Source organism: Nothoprocta perdicaria, unplaced genomic scaffold (assembly GCF_003342845.1).
Source record: "Nothoprocta perdicaria isolate Ctin4 unplaced genomic scaffold, notPer1 scaffold_131, whole genome shotgun sequence".
NCBI lineage: Eukaryota > Metazoa > Chordata > Aves > Tinamiformes > Tinamidae > Nothoprocta > Nothoprocta perdicaria.
Window position 1 is genome coordinate 469,712 of NW_020454439.1, and position 24,298 is coordinate 494,009.

A 24,298-nucleotide genomic window follows, 5' to 3' on the forward strand; every position below is an offset into this window, starting at 1 on the left:
CTGTGGAAGCAAAACTCTTCTGTCCAAGCTGTACCCCTTTGTAAGGGAAAGGGTTCTCTCCATGGTGCTTGCTTGCATCCACCTTCCCATAGCCCTCCCCTCCCGGACAAGCATCTTGTCCTGTGTGTGTTTCAAGAGCAGGACGCACTAACTCTGCTTTGAGGAACGGCCCAAATAAGTTCCTGTTGTTTTGTATTCGGTCTGTACTGCTGGTTGAAGTTTAATCGGGAGCTGATATTAAAGCTGAGGGAAGTGTGAGGACAGTGGTAGGTCTGCACCTTAATTCAGCTCGGGGCTCATACCTGCCCACAGATCCCTGCCATTTCACTGCTGCAGCTTCATTAAACCCCTTCCTGGTGTTTTAGCTTCTCGGTTTCACATTGTGGATATTCAGAATAGCTGATATAGCACAAATTATTCATATAATTTAGTATTATGCAATTTCTGCATATATTTTATAGAAAGCAATTTCTGAGGCAGTGAGAAGAATCACCAGTGTGTAAAGAGGTGTTTGATCAGGTGCTTGAGGTACAAGCACTTCAGGACATTTGTTGGAAGACCTCGGTGAAGCGTCGGGACGTAGCTTCCCCTCTGCTTACCACTGTCAGACCAGCCGGGTGGTTAACAACCCTCAGCAGGCGCTTTGGAGCCCTGGGACTCTGCTCCATCAGGCGCCCGCCTCCCCAGGTGTGTTCCGCAAGTGTGTGACAGTGACGCACACCGTGCCAGTCCTCAAGGGCCTGTGCCGGGGTTTGCCGCTGCGCTAGGCATCGGATACTGCGAGTGAGAGGAGGCTCTTTGGCTGCCTCGGGGGATTCGGACTTGTGGAAATCAATAGCTTCCTCCCAGGCCTTTAAGCTGCTTTCTATTGTGCCGAGCCCGATACAGTAACACGGAGCTGCTGAAGATGCCTGTTGTGCTGATCTTGGAGCAGGGGCAATGTAAGGAGATACCGCTCTGAGTACCTGGGACAAGGGAACACAGGATGCTTTATTTCGAAGAGGAAAATCTATTGCCAGGGCTGACCCGAAAGCAATTAGTGGTTCATCTAATTGAATCAATGAATTCACCTGTGCAGTCTATTATAGTGTTCCAGAGAGATCAGTTCCAGGCTCAATTTAGTACAGCTAGATGAAGGGTTATAAAGATTTATAATGGATTACCTCTTTCTACCCACTGAGCGGAGGCTTTCTTAAATAGAAGAGCACCCTGGCAATTTCTAGCAAGGAATAGGATATGTATGGTTTTGCCACAGAAAAATATTATTGATGTGGCTACTGTATTTCCAGGATTGTTAAGCTAAACTTATGTTTCTCCTTGTAACTGGGCACATTTAAATAGATTGTTGAAATAAAACCCAACAACATGGTTTTTCACCATCTCTGAAAGCAAAATTCAAATGCTGTCTTGTTTTAGATGTGTAAAACACAGCATTTAGTAAAACTGAACTGAAAGAGTTGTGATTATGCCAATGACATAAAAGGCATCCTCTGTCACAACCAAAATCAGTGCAGTATATATTGCTTTTCTTGCCCTTTTCTCACTATGTACTACTTTGGACAGAGCTTTCACAGCCATCAAAAAGAAAGAATGCTAGATGCCTGTAAAATTCACAGAGAATCTTGCTGTGCTAGAAGTAACCTTAGACATGGCAGCTTTCAGCTATGAAGGACATCGCTACAAAACTCCCAAGGGAATTTTTTAACAGAATATTTATTACATGAAATTGTTGTTTATACGCACAAACTACTTCGAGTTCTAGTTTCTAATAGAACAAATTTTGTATGGGTGGCTTCATCCTCCCTCTGAATGTATTGAATATGATGTAGGATTCAGAATTTATTATAACTTTCTGTATTGATCGACATTTCAGAGTGCTTTGAAGGAAAAAAATGCCTGTTGAATTTTGAAGGAAAAAAATGCATCTATTTAAAGTAACTTGAGTAAATGTTCAGCATATATACTTCATAAAATGTTATAGTAGTCTACAAAGAGTATTTTCCTGCAGTGAGGGTATTTCCTTCCTCAGTAACAGCTGGATCTTTCTCCTCTCCCTCTTTCTGAATTTAGAGGCCATGGCTGTCTTTCAGAAAGGTTAAAGTGGTATGGCACAATATTGTCCTGGGTTTTATTTATTTGCTACAGCTCATTGTATGTGTGATTCCTCTATGATCCTCACATGGAGAATTTTACATAAATAGAAAGCATTACAGTTTGGTCTATCCAAAACCTGTTGAGTGCTCTAGGTCCAGCACATGTCACTTGTTTGTGTTTAATCAGGCTGCCATTTTTCTCTAGGCTTTCTCAGTGATGCTAGAAACCCATCCAAAATGTAAGTGCTAGAACTGAGCAGGGCGATGCTATGAGAAACGTCCTGGCTTTTTGTCCACAGAGGTCCTGCAGCCCTTTCAGCTACTCTATAGATAGGTGTTTCACAGGTAAACATGGAAAATAGAGAGGAGAGGGAAGAAATGAACAGAAGCGGTTCCTATTTTTGGCACATGTCTGCTTGTACACGTCAGGTGTGCACAAACTGGGTCGGCTTTGATGATAATCTGAACCAAATTGTTTGACTTTGTAATAGTACCTGGGCAGGAGTCGCAATTCTACATCTTCAGATATCACAGCAAAGTTAAAAGCAGCTTACCTGACTGATAAGTATAGACTTATCAGGATTTCTGTGTGCTACTTATATGATTATTACTTATGTGATTATTATCATTATTACTGGGACAGGCTGCCCAGAGAGATTGTAGAGTCTCCTTCCCTGGAGGTCTTCCCAACCTGCCTAGATGCCACCCTGTTCCGCATGCTCTGGGTGTCCCTGCTGGAGCAGGAGAGTTGGACTAGGTGGTCTCTATGGCTCCCTTCCAACCTCAACTGTTCTGTGATACTTGGATCCAATTAATATGCAATGTATTTTTGCTTGTTATTTTTCGGGATCCCTAGGATAATGAATTTCAACCTGTTGCACACATTAATTAATGGTACCCTGTGTCATTTGCATGCTCAGGAAAAACAACTGTACTTTGCATTTTTTCACCCAGATGGAAAAAAACCTACTTCAGCAGTAAGGCATAATTTTCAATTGAGAAATCATCAATATGTGGAATATTTCTGTCACAGCTGTGGAAAATAAGCCCTGAAATCAAAACTGGTAAATGAGAATTCAATTCCAGTAGCTTTTTTTCTTGCCTAAAAAAAGCATAAATAAGACATAATTGATGTTAAATCTAATTTCAGTAAATTGTAGCACACAAAAAATGTGGCAACAGCTATGAAGTTCTTAGTGTAATATGTGTTAATCCATTTTTTAAATGTTAATTAATCTGAAGTAGGCAGTTGTGTAGTTATTCTGAAAATGTTCGGTGTTAATTTTTGTACATTAAAGTCAGTCTGTGCTAAAATGGATTTAATAGAATGGCCTTTGGTTTGTACTCATGGTCTTCAACTCAGATTGGTTGATTATGTGGTCAAGGGATTGAACAGTTAAAAACAGAAGTGAAAATCAGCCTTTGAGTGTGGTGTTTTTAAGTCTTTCATTGGATGCAGAGATGCTTGTGGGGAGGTAGGATGCCAAAAAAAGACTACTGCATCCCAACTGATCACTTCTGATGCCGCAATAACACTAGTAATATTAGTTTACTTGGCTTTACACTAGCTTATGTGCTGAAAATTAAAACAAAGGAAAACAGCTGCAGTGTATATTTCCATGTATTTTAAATAATGTGACATTCATCTTTTTTTTTTTTTTTTTTTTCCCCCTCTTGCTGTAGAGGGAAAATTGAATTTTAGTCCTGACACCAAAGGCATATTTCATTATGCAATCATTGAGATCCCCAAGGACAGGTTCATAGCAGGCTCAAGTACACATGGAGGCAAAATATAATAATAACATCAGAGAATATCAGTGTGCAGAGCCCCACGGGACTTGCAGGGGAAGGGACTTGTTCACAGCTACCACACAAAACATTCCCTTGATCCATCTTGTGATAGTGTTGATGAAGCCCATCACAAATTTCCTTGAGGTGACATTACATAGCTGTCATTTGTGGAATGTTTTTAAAAATGTTGGTAAGACACCTTGAATAAAGCTCGTTATTTTTGTTATTTCCTTCCTTTCTTACAGGAGCTAATATCCATCTGTTACTGTTCAGTGTGTTAGAGATGAGCAGTGCTGGAGCTGCTCGAGTAGCACAGTTGTACTCAGGGTATTTGTTATTGCCACTGAGGATTTGGTGGGAAGCTATTAGCATTACTGGGTGAAGTTCCACCAAATCTAAGTAAAGATGAATAAAGGGTTATCACTAAGCTCTTAATAAAAGCAGTTAGTGCTTATTTTTTTCTGTTAGTTAGGTGATGAACACTTCTAAACATTGGATGGATTCATTTGTGTATACCATGAATATTGTATTGTAATAGAAAACAGTGAATATTGCAGACAGGTATGAATCTTCCCCGTCCCTGAGTCTTAGGGTTTACAAGTAGCATTCAAATGCACAAATGCTTCTCTGCAGCTTCTGTAGACTAAATAAGGAAAATGTGCATGTATAGATGAATATACTTATTTCAGTATTGAATTTAGGAAGATGCTAATTGTTCATTCAAGCCACTTTTCTGAGAGGGAGCAGGCTGGATGAAAGACCATGTGTCTAATGCCATGATTTAAATGAGTTTAATGTAGTCTCCAGCCGAGTCCAGAGCATGTTTGCGCTCTGTCACAGGTGGCAGTCGCTGCTCGCCGACAGCCTGTGAAATGGAGGTGCCACACTGATGAAGGCAGCACGAGCAAGGGAAGGGGACATTGCCAAATGGGCAGGAGAAGGGGAACTGGGGAGGATGGAACAAATCCTGGAGAGTGACTCACATAAGGATTTCATGTAGATAACTTTCAGATTATGCATCTTCCTTTTTTGCAGCTCTCACCCTGTTAATTCCTCCTGTCATGCCGACGCATAATTGTGTTTACTGTGTAAATCCCAAATACAAACCTTATTTGAAATACTTTGCCTGGTTTACAGCCTTGAAACTCCACGTCCATATCTCTGAGGTAGAACCCTTATTGCTCTTAGGGATTGCCCTTAGGGCACTGTGAACCATGGCAGATATTAGGAAGCTCACTCGGAAGTCCCAACCTCCTTGCCTCTAATAAATAACTGATCCCAGGTTGGTTAGAACTGACTTATCTGTATGACTTAGTGTGCTTTGCTAATACACACTAACACACTTGGTAATAATTTCTACTTGAATTTTGCATAGTAAAACTGAAACCCAAGTGTGCTTTGGCTGCCAGCACTTGCCCAACACTTGCAATAAATCTCTTCTCCACTTTCTCCTTCTACCTCTCTTGGGAGAACCTGAGGAAAGGAAAACAGAGCAGAAGCACACGATGCTGTCCAAGGCTCTGGAGTCGGATCCTGCAGCCCAGCATGGATATGATGCTGCTGTGATTCATGTGTGTTTACTGTCACGGAGGAAAGGAACTTGACTTCCTAACCGCAGTGCGAATATTCAGTTTGATGCTGTAGCACTGCTTTGAAATGCTCCTCTCTGATGTAGCCAGTTGGTCCTGAAAGCCAAGATTTTGTGTCTGAAGCGGTGCATGCTGGGAAGAGTATATAATGCCATCTCATGTCCCTGGAGGAGTAAACCAGCTGTGAAGGACCTGCAAATTCCCCTGTAGTGAGAATGTGTGCTGCATTTCTCTGGTTTCTCTTCTGGAGATTACTTTAGCTAGTTTCTTTAAAAAGAAGGCAAGCTGCTTGGATTTGGTGGAGGATCTTATCTATCTATCTATCTATCCATTGCATATTAACAGACAACAAGAACTCTTGCGGTATGATGCCTGACATCTAAAATGCTCATGAATGTCATATCCTCTGATGTGAAGGAGAGGGACGGCATGCTCATGAGCCTCAATGTATAAGAGAAGTGCAGAGCCTTTGCTATCTCCTTCTTTGTGCCACTCTGCTGCATTACCAGTAGAAAGAAACTGGAGGGAGGGAGAGAGACTGCTTTTCCATCATGGGCTTCATCTTTTTAGTGAAGAAATAGGAAGAAAGAGGGAGGGAGCTGCAGGGAGAAGGGTCCGAATGAATGAGTACATCATGGAAGTTGTTCCATATGGGAAATAGGTATGTTGACAAGGATTGTCCCTATAAATTCTCCTTTGTCACTTCTTAGAGAAGAGATTTTCCTGATCTTTCACACTTCTTTCCAAGCCTTGCTTTCTAATGACAGTATAGCAGTGAAACGGAGTCCCATCAAAGCCTGAAGGTTTCCAGCTTAAATCTGAAATGAAATGTGAAGAAACCTGGCAGGGTCTGAAATGTGCTCAGACCCTTGAGAGCGATTTTGGAATTCAGCTCAGGAAATTATGTGCAGTGCTTTTTCAGGCAGAGAATTGTATTGATTAATCTTTTCTTTCTAATTTTTCAACAGAAATTGGCAAGATCGATCAAGATATCTATAAATACAACACACCGGGATTCACTGGCTGCCTCTCCAGAGTACAGTTCAACCAGATCGCTCCACTCAAAGCAGCTCTGAGGCCTACCAACATCTCCTCTCACGTGCACATCCAAGGAGAGCTAGTGGAGTCCAACTGCGGCGCGTCCCCCTTGACAATCCCACCCATGTCGGCCGCTACAGACCCGTGGCACTTAGATTCGGGTGAGTCTGGGGCCGCTCGACATGAGTGCAGGAAAGAGATATATCTGCCCTCCCCTCAAAGGAAAAATGATTACAGTGAGGCAATTTATTGACTATTGTAGGACAATTACCACAATTACCACAATTACCACAATTACCACAATTTCACAACATGAAATACAAAACTGCAGTACAGGAGAATTTCTGCTACTTCTACATGCATACTTCTACATGTTTTTAATCACAGTTAAGTCTGTGGAGCAATGTAACCTTGTTGTAGCAACAGGCAGCACTAATCTATTTAGCTCCTTCTAGTACCTTCACATTAGAGTTCAGTTCATTTGTGTTCGGAGTTCATGGTGTATTTGCATTTTAAACATATTATTTTCAAAAAAATATGTGCAAGTTTGTTTGCTGCCTCCACATTTTAAATAGGGTAGACAGCAAAGCTTCAAGTTTATAGTCCCTTGTATCCTGCTTCTCTGGCACATTGTTACCTATCACAACAAGTTTTCAGGCTTGAGGCATTAGGAAGATATTAAATCTTAGGAGAGTTTAGTTTAGTGTCAGGGAATTTCAGCATTCTAGTTTGTTTATAATTTGCCTTAGTTTTACACTAATTGAATCTTCATTTTGGACCTCGCTGGTGTGATAGTACTTTCTTTGTAGCCGTGCAAGTGAGGGCTACTGGTATGGATGAAAGTGTTGCTTACGGTAGCATTTCTTATTTTGGATTCCTAATAAGTGAAAATATTCTACTCAGCCTCATTCAGAAGTATATATACACTCTATTTTTAAGCATAAATGTGTTTATAAACTGCTGATTTGTTTTTCCATGCTTGAAATGTCTGCTTTCCTTAGGCCATGTTTAATGAGAAATGCCATTAAGAACAAGCACATCCAACTCATGTCGAAAATGAAAAGCAAAAATGATGTGCTGATCCTAGCATTCTCATACAGTTTTGTGACTGACAGTCTTTGATAGTATATAATACTCCTTACTTTTGAATATGGGTTTTTTTTTTTAAATCTTGCTCCTTGTAATTCAGATACTTCAAAAAAAAAATTCTGTTCCCTTCAGGTTTATATAATGAGGTGGAAGTTCACACCTGTATCAGGTTGTGGCCAGATTCTGCTTTCATTTTTACTGGTGTAAATTAGAAGGAAAACTGAATCTGTCATGGCTTGCTTCTAATTGTTTTTTGTCCAAGGTATTTGAGGATGTATCTTTCTGTCAATCTTGGTAAGATAGCAGGACACATATATGTGTGTCTTAAAAACATATGCTGAAGTTATACATTTATTTCCTCCCAAAGTCAAGCAATACCAAGCAATTCCTTACAGAGTTACCTTCTAGCTCTTTAATTGGGAAATGGGACAGATGTTTACAAGAAGAAGGGAGATGTTTGAGGGCTGAGAATCCCAAGTGTAGATGTTGTACAAGCAATACCATATTGTAAAAGCTTTCATTACCTCCTTGCAGCCATCTCTTTGTAAGATTTCAGTGCATCTCTTCCTCGTTTATAACATGCAATCTCCCACCTGAATTTTTTTCATCAGTAATCTGTCTGATCCTTTTGTTTTTTTTCTATCTGGAATTTTCGTGTCAGTTTGTGCCTGAAGGTTATATCCCGTGTTTCTTTTTCTGTAGAAGCACATTTGCAAGCCAGGCTACAACTGGATTTATGTTAGACAGTCAAGCTGTTGCTGATAGGTCAGGTGTAGTGAAGGGAGGTCCTGTTTGCCCCAGCCTGTGGTGCTCCTCTTGTATCTGTTGCTCAGGGTTGCTCAGTCTCCTTCTGGAAGCCACGCTGAGTCGAGTAGGTCATCCCACTTCGTGGTTTTCTGCTAAGGAACTTCTGTGCCCTGAACAAGTCAGGTCTGGTTGGAGTGGAATGAAATTTCACAGCAATGGGGTGTTATTTCACAGGGGCAGGAGTGAAAGCATGTCTAATTGTATTTGAGCACTTTAAGACTTTCAAACCAGGTAGAAACTTTAATTCACAAGTCTGCAGTTATATTTCCACAATAGAAAGAACAAGGTGGTCACAGCAACCCCTTCTATCTATCAACTAAGAACAACTCAGTCTTTGTACAAATATCTTGGTGATCAGACACAGCTGGCTCTGTTTCTGTCTCAGAAAAAGTATATACTATAGATGGCATAACCTTGGCCTCACACACAGACGATCTTGATGACTGGTGAATGAATGTGTTATTTTGGTGTCATTTCACATCAGCAAGTTGGTATTTTGCACTCAAAGTTCTTTTTATGTGTTTCCCAAACCTTATTAAGAGGCTTTCTAACAAAGTGTGTGAAAAGAGAAAATGAAAAACTGGACTAATAAATAGATTCCCAGTGGTTCTAGAACTGGCATATTCATAGTGCTCTTACTGTGATTTTCCTCCTCTGCTGAACTGGCCAGAGGGGCAAAGACAGTGAGCTCTATTGTAACTCACAGAAATGCCTGTGATTCTGCTAAAGCAAAACCCATGAAACATTCACACTCATTCTTTCACAAAGCAATGGTTTTAAAGAACATGGCTATGAAAACAGCAGTTACTGTTTGTCATTTCATACATGCACTTTTCTGTATTTTTTTATTATCATAGCACCTGTTTCATTTTAAATAGATTTAACAAAGCATAACAATAGAGGTCGGGAAATGAAGAGAAAAAATATCCTCTATGAATCCTGTATGAACCTTGTCTGGCAAGTATCATATGGTTTAAGTTTCATTCTGTCACATACTCTGAGCTTCTCCTGATTCATATTTGGGGTTAAGTGTAGATTTATAGCTTTGTTTCTCAAAACCTGTCACATTGAGCTTTGAGGATTGAAAGATGCTGTAGGAGAGGATCAAAGATAAGTGGCTAACTAGGACAACTACACTGGAAGACAAATATAATGACCCTTTCACCTTTAAATTATAACACTGGATCAGATGATGAGTAATCACCAGGAGATGCTAACCAAGTTCTGCCTGACAGGTGACCTACATGAAATATTTGCTTTAAATGCTCTTCTGCGGTTACCATATGGATGCTTCTTGCTGGCTGCAAAACATTTTGGATGCCTATAAAGAGGCTAAGGGATAAATCATAAAGGTATACATCAGTCAGTCATTTGCCAGTGACTCTTGCAGTCAAGCTCAGGATTTCAGTGAGGAGAAGCTTGCTGACGGATTCCCGGCATGAATAAATACTCAGTTCATTGTCCCTCTCCTTCTACATTTTAGCCTGGAAATAGCATATGTTTCAGCTCTACAGTATTGGTATTTCTCCATTCTCTTTAAATTCTTTTTCTCATTGTTAGAAAGCTGCCTGCTTTCCTCCTCCGCCCCTGCTGGCCCTCTGCCATGCTGCAGCAGCGTTATCTTAAACCAGGCCCGTGGTCTGCTTGGAAGTATTTTGGGAATGTGTAGCCTTTCCCTGTTGCCGTGGTGATGCTTTCTTGGTAGTGATGAAGCACCAGAATCCAACAAGTCATTCTTTGCAAGAATGTGACGTTTTGATGCTTTGGGGAGAAAAAAAAAAAAAGCGGTACCTGAAAACAGGCTGATTAACAACGTAGTTCCCTTCCCTTCCTGTGTTTTTTCTCCCAAATCCATTGGGTTAGCTCATGTGAGACAATCCAGTTTGCCTTGGTTATATCAAAAGAAATGTAGCAACTGGGGAAAAAAGAGTGTGAACAATGGCATTGTTTTATAGAAACGACTTGTCCTGCCTTTCATATGGCTTAAACCCAGTGGATTACCTGTCTGGCATATACTTCAAAATAAGTTACAATTACATGTCTTTAACTATATCAGCATACTTTTAAGCTTTAAAAAAGCTTAGCCATTAAAGATTTTTTAATATATCTCTAAATTTAGATTAGCTGAGATGTATGTCACGGATAACTGACATTGTGCATAGGGAAGGAAACAAAAGATAAAAAAAAATAGATGAATGTTTTTTGTAGTAGTTAAACCCTCAAACATAAAAAAACCCTTGCACTCAGAATTGGACATACTGGGGAGATTGTTCAGTCTTTGACTGTTGTGTCCCCCCCCCCCCACCCTGAGGTAGAGATTCTGCAGCTTATTATTGCAATTTCACTTTGAAAAGATTCTCAAATAAATAAATAAAGGAAACCTTCTACATTCATGTATCTCTTCATTTCAGGTAAAATACATTCCAACTTTCAAAACTATCATATTTTGAATTTGATAAAATCACAAGAGATACCACTGAAGGCAGGGTATATGTAAAACTCTGCAAACACTGCTTTAGCAAATCCTTCTAACCCGCCATGGCACTGTGTAGATGTTAAACACATTTATTCTGAGTTTAAATAGAATGGCATGTAGAGTGTTTAACATAGGATTTAATTAAGGCTATATTAGCTCTAATGTTGTGTTAAGAATTAAACAGAGTAGGATTAAATGCTATGGGTCTGCAGTGTTTTTTCCAGTCACGCTAGTTCTGTCTGGCTTAATGAATATAAGCCCTAAAAACTCCTTTCTATTTTTATAGGTCTTGCTTTTTAAGAATCAATAGACTGCTTTGAAAAATGTATTGTGTCTGACAAAAGCCCTATATAAAGGCATGCAATGCTGTCTTCACGATCAAGACAACTGCCTAAAGAATTAATTCCTTTTTTTGTTACAAATTCATCAGTCTTCCTTTAACAAGTGATGACAGGAGAAAAGCATGGCAGGGCTGAATATGGGCCATAAGGTCCATGCCCACCTAATTGTTCAACAGTTATCTTTGGGAACCAAAAGTCAGTGTCTCAGCTGGCGATGGTATCACTAGTGTATTAGCAATACAGTGTTGGAGATCATCCTTCTTTTTGGACACTAACAGTTAGGTGTCCATGCTTCACTCCAACCCGTAGGTACCTGTTCATTAGGCAGAGCAATGGTGTTTGAGATACTTGCAGAAGTGGCCCTCCAAAACAACGTATGTCCATTCAGGAGATACATTTAAGTTAACGGTTCTCTGTCTCATGGAGTTTAAGAAAGGAGCAGTGAGCAGAAAGGATCAAAGGCATTACTTGCTCTGCTGGGGAGATTTAGACCTCAAAACTGTCTTAGGTCACAGATGCAAGAACAAAAGGTCTTCCTCTGACCACAGACACTGGAGGAGTGTGGATTAGCATACATTGAGTTTAATATCTTGTTTGCATCGGTGGATCCAACAAAAGAAGGATTAAAATCAGTGCTACTGTATGAATTGATGCTGGTTCTCTCCTCTCAGGAACAGCAAGAGAGCAGCTCCTCTGCTCCAGGCTTCATCAAGTGGCAAATGTGTTCAGAGCAGAAAGGGACACAAGAAGCTCTTGTTCATGATGTGGGCTTCTGTTCCTAAATGTCATCTTCGAGGGGCGAGCAAAATTAAAAATAAATAATGCCTCATGATCTGCATTCTTCTCAAAGGAAGGTGTCATTTTTATCACAGACAGGTTTAAGTCTAGCAAAATGTCATAGCTTGATTTCTAAGCATTGAGTGGTTTTTGCAGGCAAAAGGGTAAGTGGTAAAAATTAAGTTTCTATTCTTCGCATATCAGTCAAGCAGCTAACTAGGAAGAGCATCTGTCTCTGAAATTTCCTCTGAAATTTGGCATAATCGGTGCATCTTTCTCAAATGACTTAATGATGGTGCTTGAATGACTGTAAGTCCCTTTTGATGGAGAATAAAATGCCTCCCTTGGTCCTACCTAGTTCCCTCACATGATTAAGCACAGCTTTCCCTTGTCTTTTAAAAATATATAATTTCACTGTGAAACTTCTAACACTGTATGCTTTATATTAGGCAGCTGACAAGCTGCCAAACTAATAAATTCCTCTGGCATTGATTGAGAGACCTGCATTATAGCTGCTTCACAGGCAGTGATTTGAATGTTAATGCTGCTACCTGACACAAAGACAAGAAGCTGGAAATATTAATTTGTATCTGAATAATTGTCATCATCTGCAAAGACTGTATTTTTTCCCTATATTACTTAGCTAAGATCATCAGGATGGTGTAAATTAGAGAAATAATTTGGGACGGGAAGGAAACCTTCAGCTGTCAGAAGGTCTTGTGTGACTACTGTCAAACACTCTTCCTAGACTAAAAAGTTCTTAGATTCCAGATGTAAGTGGTTTTTCCAGTTCAGTCATTATAGCTTTTTTTCTAATTTGGGCTAAATATTTAAGTATGTAAGCTCTCCAGTCTAACTCCATCTTCATCCCCAATTCAAGTCTTTCCTGTTCAAGAAGAAAATAAATATTAAAGTGCAGAACCTGATCTTGCTTTCTGAATCCTTTCTTTCAATGACCTGAATAGAGCTCAGTGTTTTTTCTTATAGATTGTAGCTGTCAAAAACTTCCAGGCATGGAGAACTAGAGAATTTCTTCATTACATAGTAATTTTATTATGAAATACATAGGGGAAAAGCCATTTCTTCCCCCTACCATCAATACCAAGACGTAGTACTGCGAAATCTCTTTGCCACAGGGAGATATTTAACAGCAACTTTCAAAGTGATAGCACACAGTGCATGAGGTCGCAGGGCTGTAGTGCAAAGGCTATGTGAAGGGTAAGACGAATCACTACATTTATTGTTTGTGTGTACTACAAAAAACAGATCCCTCCGCTTCTCTTGCCGTTTCCATATGGAAGATTCATTCGTTACTTAAGGCTGGTTGTTCTCTTGTTCATTGGACTTGATATTTTTTTTGTGGTTTTGCTTCTCTCGCTTACTCCCTGCGGGTCCATTATCAGTGTTTAGCTATATACAGCTAGGCTTTGATCAGCACTTAACTCTACTGTTCCTTTGAGAGCACCAAAGCGTTTCATATTCTGCATTAATTATGAAAGGAAGTGTTTGTCTTCCTTAACAGGTGAAATATAAGCCCTGCTCATAAAACTTTCATGAAAGTGATGGCTTAGGCCAGCATGACTAATATTATCAGTTTTTGTCTGGAGTCATAGGGAGACACAGTGTCATTCAGACATTACAGCAAGGAATTATAAAACAGATGAGTTTAATTATTCATGGATGTAGGCATTCCAATGTGCTGCAAATCAATTGGAGTTTGGGCATTTGAGCATATGTTGAAAATGGTGCTTCTCAGTTAGAAAGTGCTGAAGTTAAAGCTGCTGCTAAGCAGGATCCTGAGTTGATTCTAAATATCTGCTCCCTTATCTTGAAATACTGAAGAAAATTATGCAGTGTACCTGCATTAGTAAATAAGTATAAAAGGTGCTTTAGTCTTGCCTGCCTTGCACAATAGCTTGCTTATGCAAACCAGGAGTAAAAGCTAATGGGAAGTGATTGTACAAAGGGGGAATCAAGGGAAAATCATCTAGCCAAAAATGTAACTGCAGGAGTATATTCCCTGTTTGGTATTCACTGAGTATAAATTTGAATTCACTGAATATAAAGCTTAAGATGCAAGGATGAGTCTCCTAATAAAGTACAGGTTTTGCCTGTTTCCCAGGAAAATTGTGTGTTAAGACCAAAAGAGAGAAAATAGTACTCTCTTTTCAGCCATAAGTTCATAAAATTCCATTTCTTTCTCGATCTGAGAGTACGTACAGAAAAATTCACCTACAGTAGGAAAGTGAAGGGGCTCCCAGCTACCTATTCAGAAACAACTTTCTTGACTGCATAGGTTGTTGCCTTTGGAGTCTAGTGGTGAAAATTTGCATCGTCCTTGTGCATTGGACATAGAGCATTCACTGAATTCCACTGAGCCTTGTCCTTGTTCATTGTTTACATTTTCATTGCTCATCCCACGGTTCTTCTTTAACTGAAATATCCAACTCCTGTTTCTTCTGTAATCCCTCATTAGTTCCCCACAGTGTTCCAAATGTTTGCTGCAAAAGGGTTGTTCAGAGGACAACAGCTCTATTAATCCATCATTCCAGTGGCCTTATTAACTTATACACATTTCAAATTGGAAAAAAAAAGACACAGTTGGAAAGATTTCAGAAGAAAACGAATATGTAAGAACACTGGCTTTGAGTAGAAAAACTCATGTTTTTCATAATCTCTGTGTGTTTCTCCTTTTTCTCCTCAACACTGACCAGTGTAATTGGCAGTAAAAACATCTGAAGTTCAATGAAAAATACTTAGACAAAAATAAAACTATTCAAAGGGGTTATGATCTAATGGAACATATCTGATATCATTTAGGTTAAGTAACAGGCTCAAGTAGTACTAATGTGTTAGAAGACGTTTTTGTGGTTTATGGAGATTTTTCTGATCTTGTACCCCCACTCCTCTCCCACCCTTGTCCTAAGAAGGTTGCAAAAGACGGAAGAAATTAGTAGACTTTGATCAAATTTCATGTCTCACATGTGTTGCATTGTTGGAGACAGAATAGGGAATGGCAAGCTTAAAGTGAAAGGCTAATATCAGAGGAACTTCAAGTAGATTCTAAGTACATTCCTCCAATAAAATTTGCTCTTAAATCCCTCAAAAAGCAGGGCAGGTTTCCTTCTCTCTCATTTTCAACTTGGAGGATTAGGAATATAAATAGATTTCTATTTTTTTTTAAATGAGGATGGATGTTTTGAGAATAGCCTTTGACACAGCGAGGACATGCGTGGCCAGAGCAAGGCCAGGGGTGTCCTGCATTTCTCTGCTGAGAGGGAGTTAGGACAAGTTGGGAGCCAAAATTGGGTGGGAGAGGTAGGGACAGACAGGGTGATGAGCCAGAGGAAGAGCCGGGGGTCTGCAGGTTGCAATGGTCACCTTTGATGCAGACCAGTGTGTAGTGGAATTGTTGGCTCCCGCTTGGTCATTTGTGTGCTTTGAATTTCTTTTCTGATCTGGCCTCTGGAGGGTGGGCAGTGTGACAGTGACTGCCCATTTATTTTCACTAGCAAGAGCCAAGCCGTTAAGAAGGTTGCTTTATTTACAGCAGTTAATAAGGAGCAATCTCTACTTTGCAGACGTGGTAGTACAGCCCCACATGGCAGGTGGAGTGGATATAACTTGAGAGAGTTCTTGCCATTGTTTTCCTCTGTGTTTCAGTCCATGGAGAAATAGATTAATGAACTGATTTGTTTCAAGGGCTTTCTCAAAATCCTAACGTGTCAGTGAATGCTTGCTGTCTTTATAGGCGCCATAGGGATGAATTACAGAGTTTTTCCTCATGGATGTATGACTCTAAAAGAGAATTGGGAAGAATGAATGATACCTATCACTTGTTTCTATTTTATTCTCTTGCCATTCTGCTTTTAATCAGTGTCTTGATAGCTAGGCATTTATATACCTTGTGATCACCAGGTCTAGATTCCCTAGTTCACATTTACATGAAATCAAAATTTGTCTTAACTTAATAGTCATGTGGTGTCTAATTTAGGAAGCTGTTTTTTCTGCATGATTTGTGGAAAGAAACAGACCTCTATTCTTAGAAGAAGTCTAAGGCTTCTGATTCATGCATTCAAAATTAGGTAGATGTTGAATTGTCTCACAAGGGCTGGATGTATTTCCTTCAGCACTGGTGATTCATAGTCAGGATCTCAGTGCTGCTTGCTAGCTGGAAGAATCCCAGTTTGTTCTTTTCCTGCAAAGTACCTTTACTGTATAATGTTTTGTTGGTTTCTCTGCCCACACCATTTTTCTGCGCCACATTTCGTCTTTAACAGAAACATTTTGTGAATTTATGAAAGACTTATGTGAGATCTATAGTAAAAATTCTCCCTCTGAAAATGATAGCTGCAAAATTTTATCTAAAGAACCACAACTATCATTCATTCAACTAAATCAAACATATCTGTCACCACAAATGTCTGATCCTGCTCAGATGTGTTTGTCCGTTCCCATCTCCCCTTTCCATCCAGGGAGTCCTGCAGTGCTGCCAATGGCTGCGTCAGTGACCAAGTTTAATGTGCAGGATGATATTAGATCTCCTACCACACTTTTCTAGTGGTGTGAAATTTCAAATATAATTAAAATGATGGTCAATACACATTTTTTTTTTCTGCAGCTGATCCTTTATCACCCTTATAGGTGATGCGAAGTCCCTTTAATTCTATTTACCTAATAACAGAAAGTAAAAGAGTGGAAAACTGCAGGTTTTAGTCTCTGTAGATTTACTCTGTGGCCATTATAGAAGCTATCACCTTATCAACAGCAGTCCATGAAAGAAAGAGACAGCAAAGCATGATGTGTCCTTTAACATAGGTCAAGTTAAGGATGATCATAGTATGATCAAGCAAGTTCAATGACCTACTGTGGGAAGAAAGGGTATAAAAAACAGCTTGCATTCTGGAAAAGAACCAAGTGATAGAGTGTGAGTAAGTCACAGATGTACTTGGTTTCTTACAACAGTTCAGGACATCCTTGCAGTAGCTGTGGGTTTAAGAAAAATGTCTTTGTTGCGTTCTGACTACAGCTGTATAAGCAGATGATTTCAGAGAACTAGTGATGCACCTTCTGAGCCAATATGTAGTTTTTTAATTCATTATGGAAAATAGTTATCTCCTTTATTCTCTGTATTTAATTCACACAAACGAGATGGCAGCTGCTCAGAAAAAAAAAAATGGGAGAGATTCAGAAAGAGCTTCCTAGGTAAGGAAACCTTTCCAGTACAGTCTCCAGAGCAGCTGGGAATTTGTTGTTCTGAAGCAACCGGAATAGACCAGGTTATAAAGGAAAACTGAATGGCCCCAGCTAACAATTAGGCACTGCATTTAGACCAGAACTTCTACAATACCCTTCCAACCCCCACCTATATTACATCCACAATTCACTTGCTGTCCCCGTGAGCAAGAAATTTACTTGGGCTTTGCAGGGTAGCTACATAAAATAACTGCAGCTCCATAACACCTATTTGCTCTGGGCAAGCCATCATTTGAAGTTATTGAGGTATAAGGCGCTGAGAAAGGTCTTGCTGAGACATGTAGTTAAAATTAATGTCACAGTGATAATGGAAGGATTTGAACAGGAAAGAGGTGTTCCCAGCTGTGATAGAGAAATGAAGGCACACACTTGCCCATTAGCGACTCCTCAAGTACTTCCAGCACGTCTCATAGCCACGCGAGCTGGTTATTATACCACTCGCTGCGATTCAGACTCCCATGAAAGGTGAGAGTCAGTAATAACGATATTCATTTTATCTGATCAGTCACTTTGAAATATCTTAGGGGCTTCATTTTAAAACCTGTGACTGGTACTCTGGATTTTTCCCTGCTTTTACTAGAGCATCAGGATTACTGGGGCCCCTTTGTGAGCTTGTCTTAACTTGTTCTCTTCTCATTTAATTACTTAATTTCAATAGCAAACGAACAAAAGAATCTTGTTATTTGTCTTCTTGACAAAGCTACCTCATATTGCGGAGGAATGAACTGTAGGAAGGTCAGAAAGAAATCCATGTGTCTGAATTACACAACTGATAATGCACAATGCAGGTATTTCTTCACACTCCACTCGTGCTGTTGTCCTCAAAACAACCTTCAAAAAAGAAGAGAGCTTTCCCTATATTCCTAATATTCCCCTTATAAGGGAAGGCAGCACTGTAACCATTGCGGATCCTAAGATTTTTCTATGCAGAGAAACATGGGAGCAACTCAAAACTATACAAGGAAGGAGCAGGATTTGGTATTGAGTATGGTCCTGCTTCTGTGGCAAGGACCCTGTTTGGGGCTACATTTGGAGAAAGCAATTTCCTTACAGTTTGGCACACCTAAGGCTTCTCTTAAAGGAGTCATTTGGCTTTATGATTTTGCCCAAAGAGCAGGTGGGCTAAGTTTAAAAATAGTGTTTATTTTCCTGTGGCCAGCCCTTCCCCTTTAGTGCTGTCAGGATAATATTACAGACCCTTTGCCAAAATGTCTCTATAGGAAACATTCATAGTCCTGAACAGTAAGGTTCTTTGGGAGGAAAAACACTAGTATTGAACCAGGTATTTATTTATCTTTCACTTTTTTTTTTTTTTCTTTTTCCCAAGTACACACATAAGAGGTTACTCTAGCTCACAAACTCCTTTCGGGCCATTCATTCTTCTGTACAGCTGCTTTGGGATACAAAAGAAACTCTATCAAGATTTTTCCTACATTCTAACAAAGCCGGTTGAATTCGTGAGCCAGTTTTGGGGCATAGTGAACGTATCGATGGCCCTTCAAGGAGAAGTGTTACAATGTCACCAAATGCATGAAAAAGCAAAATACAGCTGTCCTGAATTATTCTTAGGTCAATATGTGTATTCCTGATTATTTTTAAATGGTCTCCAATTAAGTGCCCTTAACACTTTTCCTATTTCAAGATCAATGTCTTGTTTCCCATGACACAAGAGGATGATTACAACAACCACTCACACAACTCCTTGCACTTGCTTAGTGTGTGCAGTGTCTCCTTGTTATGGCTCACTACAAACAAACATAGGTGAGAGGTTTAGTAGGGGAGATTTCCTTTGGAAATCCTCTGTGATGGTTATGGAGGTTAAAAGCAAAGCATCCGTCCATATGCTACTCCAGCCCTGCCCTGCTTCATCCAGCTTAGCTGCGAAAGTTTTTTTTTCTTATTTCTTCACAATTTCAGTTGTATCTGAGGATGTTGGTTATACTTGTGAACTACTGTGTGAAGTTTCACTGCTCTCACGACATGAATCTTTAATTTCCTCTTTACAGCCAGTGCTGACTTCCCGTACAACGGTCAAGCTATAGGAGATGGGGTTAACAGAAACTCGGCCATTATTGGAGGTAGGAAAAATGTGTATTCTTAAAAGATACTTTCCAATATGATTGTGAAGGTTGAATTGTAGCTCCTAATGTGTTCAGGCTATTTGCCGAGATCTGTCTCTGTGGGAAAACGGCACCAGAACAAAGTTAAATAGAAGTTTATGTAACTCTATTCAGAAATTTATGCAACTCCATTGTTCTGGAAAAAAAAATCACTTTTAGTTTGTCTCCTCAGATGTAGTTTCAACCAAATCTAAATATTAGTATTCATAATGCACATGTTAAGCATCCATGCAGAGAGCTACCTTGGTATAATTACTCAAGTCATAGAATAATTAGTTCTTATGAGAAGGCAGGATGCTTTCCCAGCTGTAGTATTTCAACATGACTATTTCAAACCCAGTCTATTGCACTCTTGAGAAAAAATCACTGTGATCCTAGCTTGTTTTCTAGGGGGCCAACTTCTGTAATTTATACACCTGTTAATCCCATTCAATGAAGTAGCTCTCCAGGTGAGGTTAATTAATTCTAGAATTGTCCTTGAATTAGCATTTAAATGAAGACTTGCTGACCAACAATCTTCAGAAATAAAGTTCCTGATTAAATTTGTGTGCACGTGCAGTGATCTGTGCTCTCTTCTGCAGTATCAAGAGTTGCACCATAACTCTCAGAACAGAATTATATCACTGCATCTTATTCTGAAAAGGTGCAGAAATTGTTTTTCAAAGTCACCCTATTATTTTTTTGAACAGCTTTATATGCAGATAAAATGACACACTGGTGTTTGGGTTTTTTTTTTTTTTTCTGTTTTTATTGTTGTGCAAAACAACACTGAGTACCGTTGTATGTGCAGTCCAGCTGAAATTCTTTTTTCTTCTTCTTGGCCCTCTCAGAGGCCTGTGTTTCCATACTCAGAGTTTGTTTTTTAACTCTAGCTTCATTCCTGTGCATTTTTTAGTAGTATTTTTGTTACTACTTCCAACTTTTCCCTACTACCGTGGCACCTTACAGTACTACAAGAACAGAACTGCACTCCTTAAAAATTCAAGACATACCTAAACGCATCAGCTAATAAAAGCAGTATGGCATATTCCTGGCTAATTGAAAGATTTTATTTATTTATTTATTGGCTGATAACTTGATAAGAACTTCACCTGGGAGATGTGCTTTTGGAGTGAAGGGCCAAGAAAAAGGGAAAAGTGCTATTCTAGCACATCCTTACCTATGCCTAAGAGGGTAAAACTCATGGTGCCCCTATAGAAGAGGGCTGAGCGCTAAGGTGAGTATTGCAGGGAGACCCAAAGGTGCCTCTTTGAAACAAATGTGATGGGGGCTGCTGTGGGGCTGTGGTAGATGCGTGCGGCCCCCGCTTGGGAAGCATGCGGAGATGCCTCCATCCCCGGTGCGCATGGTGTTTCTCTGCCCTACTCCCGTCTCTTTCTCCTCTCCCTTGCCCAGGTGTCATCGCTGTGGTGATCTTCACCATCCTCTGCACCCTGGTCTTCCTCATCCGCTACATGTTCCGCCACAAGGGCACCTACCACACCAACGAGGCCAAGGGCGCGGAGTCGGCCGAGAGCGCCGACGCAGCCATCATGAACAACGACCCCAACTTCACGGAGACCATCGACGAGAGCAAAAAGGAATGGCTGATCTGAGCCCGGCGGCACGCGGGGGCAGCAGCCGGGCCGGGGGCGCGGGGGGGACGCTGGGCTGAGGAGAGGACACGGCTTCAGACTCTAGAGCACATGTATGGGGAAAAGATCAGCACAACAGGAGGAGCAAGCAACACGGGGGAAAACAAACATTGAGACTGGAGAAAAAGGAAAAAAATCAAGAATATTGCAAGCATTTAAGAGAAATACTTTTTAATATTTATTTACAGCAAATTGTCCCTTCTGTATCCCAACACCTACAACAAAGAGCGGCTTTACAGCTTCGGCACTGGTGAAAGTTTCCAGTAATACCTGTCTGTTTCTGTGTGAGGTTCGAGGGGGTCTGGATGCCTGTGCCAAGGAGCGGGGCCCATTTTTTACCTTTTTCTAAAAGCTGCTTAAGATGTGGATAGTCCTGTTTGGAGAGCAGGGGACAGCGCGTTGCTCTCGGCGTCGTGTCCTGCCTTCCGGGCAGGCTGCCATCGTCCCCAACCTTCGTCACTGCGCGTTTCATTTTGATGTGGTTTGAACCAGGGAGGTGAGGGGGGGCTTTGGGGGGCAGGGAGTGGGAGAAACGGGTCAATGTTTAATGCAAACCCTGTTTGCCGTGGGTGGGTACCAGCCTCTTGACCCAGGCACTTCGTGTACATGACTTATTGGCAATGTAAAAGCACCATTCTTACCACAACGACCACCAGAGAGGAGGATGAGGAGGATAAAGCACAGGACACTTGGGTTTTATGTTCCTTCACTAGTCTCTCAAGGATGATGATGCTGTGCGAGTCCATAGGCATAGTCCTTTTCCACATCCTAACTCAACTGTGCCCTGCCCTGTACTGAGGCACAGCTGCAGTGGGGAGTTAGAGCCAGACTTTGTTTGCTGCTGTTTCTTGATTATAGGCCCTCGCAGAAATGCTAGTATAGCTTTGGTGCATTCGAGCCAGCAGGCTTCACGTACTGTATTTTCCCAACTTTGACATAGCAGTTTGTTCTTTAAGTGTTTAATTTCAAACCTGTTTGGAAAGTGGCTTTTTAACAGTGTCCTCTCCAGCAAAAGGAGCTTGAAAACGCTGCCTGAAGAGAAACATATAGTGCTGGGAAAGAGTTAATTTTCAATGCACAGATTTACCTGAATCATCATACTCTTCTTAGAAGTAAGGCAAGGACAGTACCAAGTGCAGCAGAGATCAGGGCTGGTCCTTATGTGTAGTTCGTGCAGCAGAACAGAATAAGGAAATGAATGTATTACAAGGCATCATCTCTGGTGCACTAGAAGCACAACACCAAGAGTTTTTCTTTAAAAGTATTTATGCTTGTGAGAATTTTAGGTTTGCTTACTCTTTAATATTGATCGGTTTAGTATGCACAGATCTAATCCATTTTTTGCTTGCAAGAAAGATTTATTTTTTAAATTCACCTCTCCAATCTGATAAACTAAGCAGAGCTGCCGACTTTAATTTCCTTATCTCTTTTCTGTGTATATTTCATTTTTCTAGTTGCTGTAAAATGAAACAAATAAACAAAAAGATTTAATGAAGGGAGAAGAAAATACTGGAGACTTACCCAGCAAGAAATTTGTAAGCACAATTTGTCAAATAGGAAGACAAAACCAAATGGTTTGATTTTAGGGAGGGCAGCATACAGTCCTCTTCCGCATTTCCTCCACATTGATTTCAGATTAAATCAAACCCATTCATTTCTTCATTTTGTGAATTTGGACTTAACATACAAAGCACTGTAAATTAAAAAAAAAAAAAAAAGACTATTGACTGTTCCTCAGCTAAATATGCGCAGCGGGGTTCAGGTAGTGCCCCTGTGCTCTGCAGGCTGCTGCCTGGGCTCCAGTGTTGGCCTCTCCCCTTCCCGTGCTTACTTGAGCGGATGAACCCTTATCCTTGTCTCCCCATGGGCATGCGGAAAGGTGAAATTGAGCCTGCACCACTAGCTGTTCAGCAAGATCCATCATTTGTTTCATGTGGCAAGCATCTGTGATTGAAAATGTTTTATTTGTATTTAATTTGATTTTAATTTTTTTTTTCAGTCTGCTCTCTTACGAAAGGCATTTATCCTTGCCTGTAACTTCAGGTTATCAAGGGGAGGGAGTAGAGCATCATTTGCATAGACTGGGGGTTGAGTTGTTCACTTTCTAATCTGAATGTCACGTTTGGGAGGGGGCCAAACACACATAACCTGAGAGATGAGAATCCTCTGCGTCCTCACATGAGAGAGACCAGCCCGCAGTGGCCATGCAGAGCTACCATGGGCCTCAGCACAGAGCTGTCAGGGACAGAGAACCAGGTCTCTGATTGCCTGAGTCTTAGGCCAAGCTACCCTGCAAGCACGGATCTCTAGAAATTATCCTTGGACCAGTGACATGTGCTTGCAGTAAATTGGTGGCCTAAATTTGAATGCTTCAGGATTTGCTTCTTAACAACAGGGTTTAAGTTTCTTAAGTTGCAAGCCTCTGTGTGTTTCCATTAAACTGAACGTCAACAATTGTTTATGTGAAATTAATTCACACGGTGTTAAAGTGATGATAATCTTCAAATGTGTCATTATTTTCTTGATGAGTCACTTCCATAACTCTACAACTGCTTTGAATTAAGTGTTAGAGCTCTTCCCAAGAGCTACATTAACAATTTTGCCTCTCCTTAGCTGGACCTTAGCCATGATCTTGAGACTAGCTGCGCCTCCTTGTGTGGACGTTTGATGGCTGTAGGGGTGACAACGTGGCTGTCTGCTTGTTTCCATTTTCCACGTGCTGACCACTCACTAGCCTTAGGAATGAAAGAGGAGCAGGCTCAGAGAAGTAGTGTGTATATTTTTGCTGGTATAGTATATACTCTGAGGACTTTCTCCTCTGTGGTTCTATTATTGGAGGTCAAAATAATGTTCTTGGTAAACCTTTTTCATTTGTGTCAAAATACTATCCCTCTTCCTGTAGTGGGAAAATCTGAGGGAGAGGAAAGCGGATCCTGCTTTCGTACTGTACTTTCCCCAAGTAATATTAAAATAATCAGTGATATCAGCTGTTTTAATTGCTTCACCTACTTACAATGCAGAGGAAAATGTAGCTTCTTGTGATAGGAGGGGACAGGACGGGGATAGGAAGGGACAGGGGATAGGAGGGGATTGGCACAGGCACTGTTGTCTGCCAAGTGTGCCTGTGAACGGCCTGTTCCCAAGACACTGACCCAGCGGAATTGCCATTCAATGTCAAGAGAGCAAGGTCAGGCTCAGAATTAGGAGTCTCAGTTAATGAAGTAATGTAAGCAACATTTGGATCCCCATCACAAAACATAGGGACCACTAGGTTATGAGTCGCGAAA

At 40.6% G+C, this 24,298-nt stretch overlaps 1 protein-coding gene across 1 annotated transcript in view; it reads left to right on the forward strand.

Moving 5' to 3' along the window:
- Positions 1 to 20,993, forward strand: part of CNTNAP2 (contactin associated protein like 2) — a 432,568-nt gene extending 411,575 nt beyond the window's left edge. Inside the window, exons 15-17 of the mRNA XM_026033686.1 lie at positions 6,442 to 6,672; positions 19,264 to 19,335; positions 20,773 to 20,993. Of these exons, the coding sequence (XP_025889471.1) occupies positions 6,442 to 6,672; positions 19,264 to 19,335; positions 20,773 to 20,972 (503 nt within the window). The 3' untranslated portion in view covers positions 20,973 to 20,993. The remainder of the gene's footprint in view (positions 1 to 6,441; positions 6,673 to 19,263; positions 19,336 to 20,772) is intronic.
- Positions 20,994 to 24,298: the final 3,305 nt, after the last annotated feature.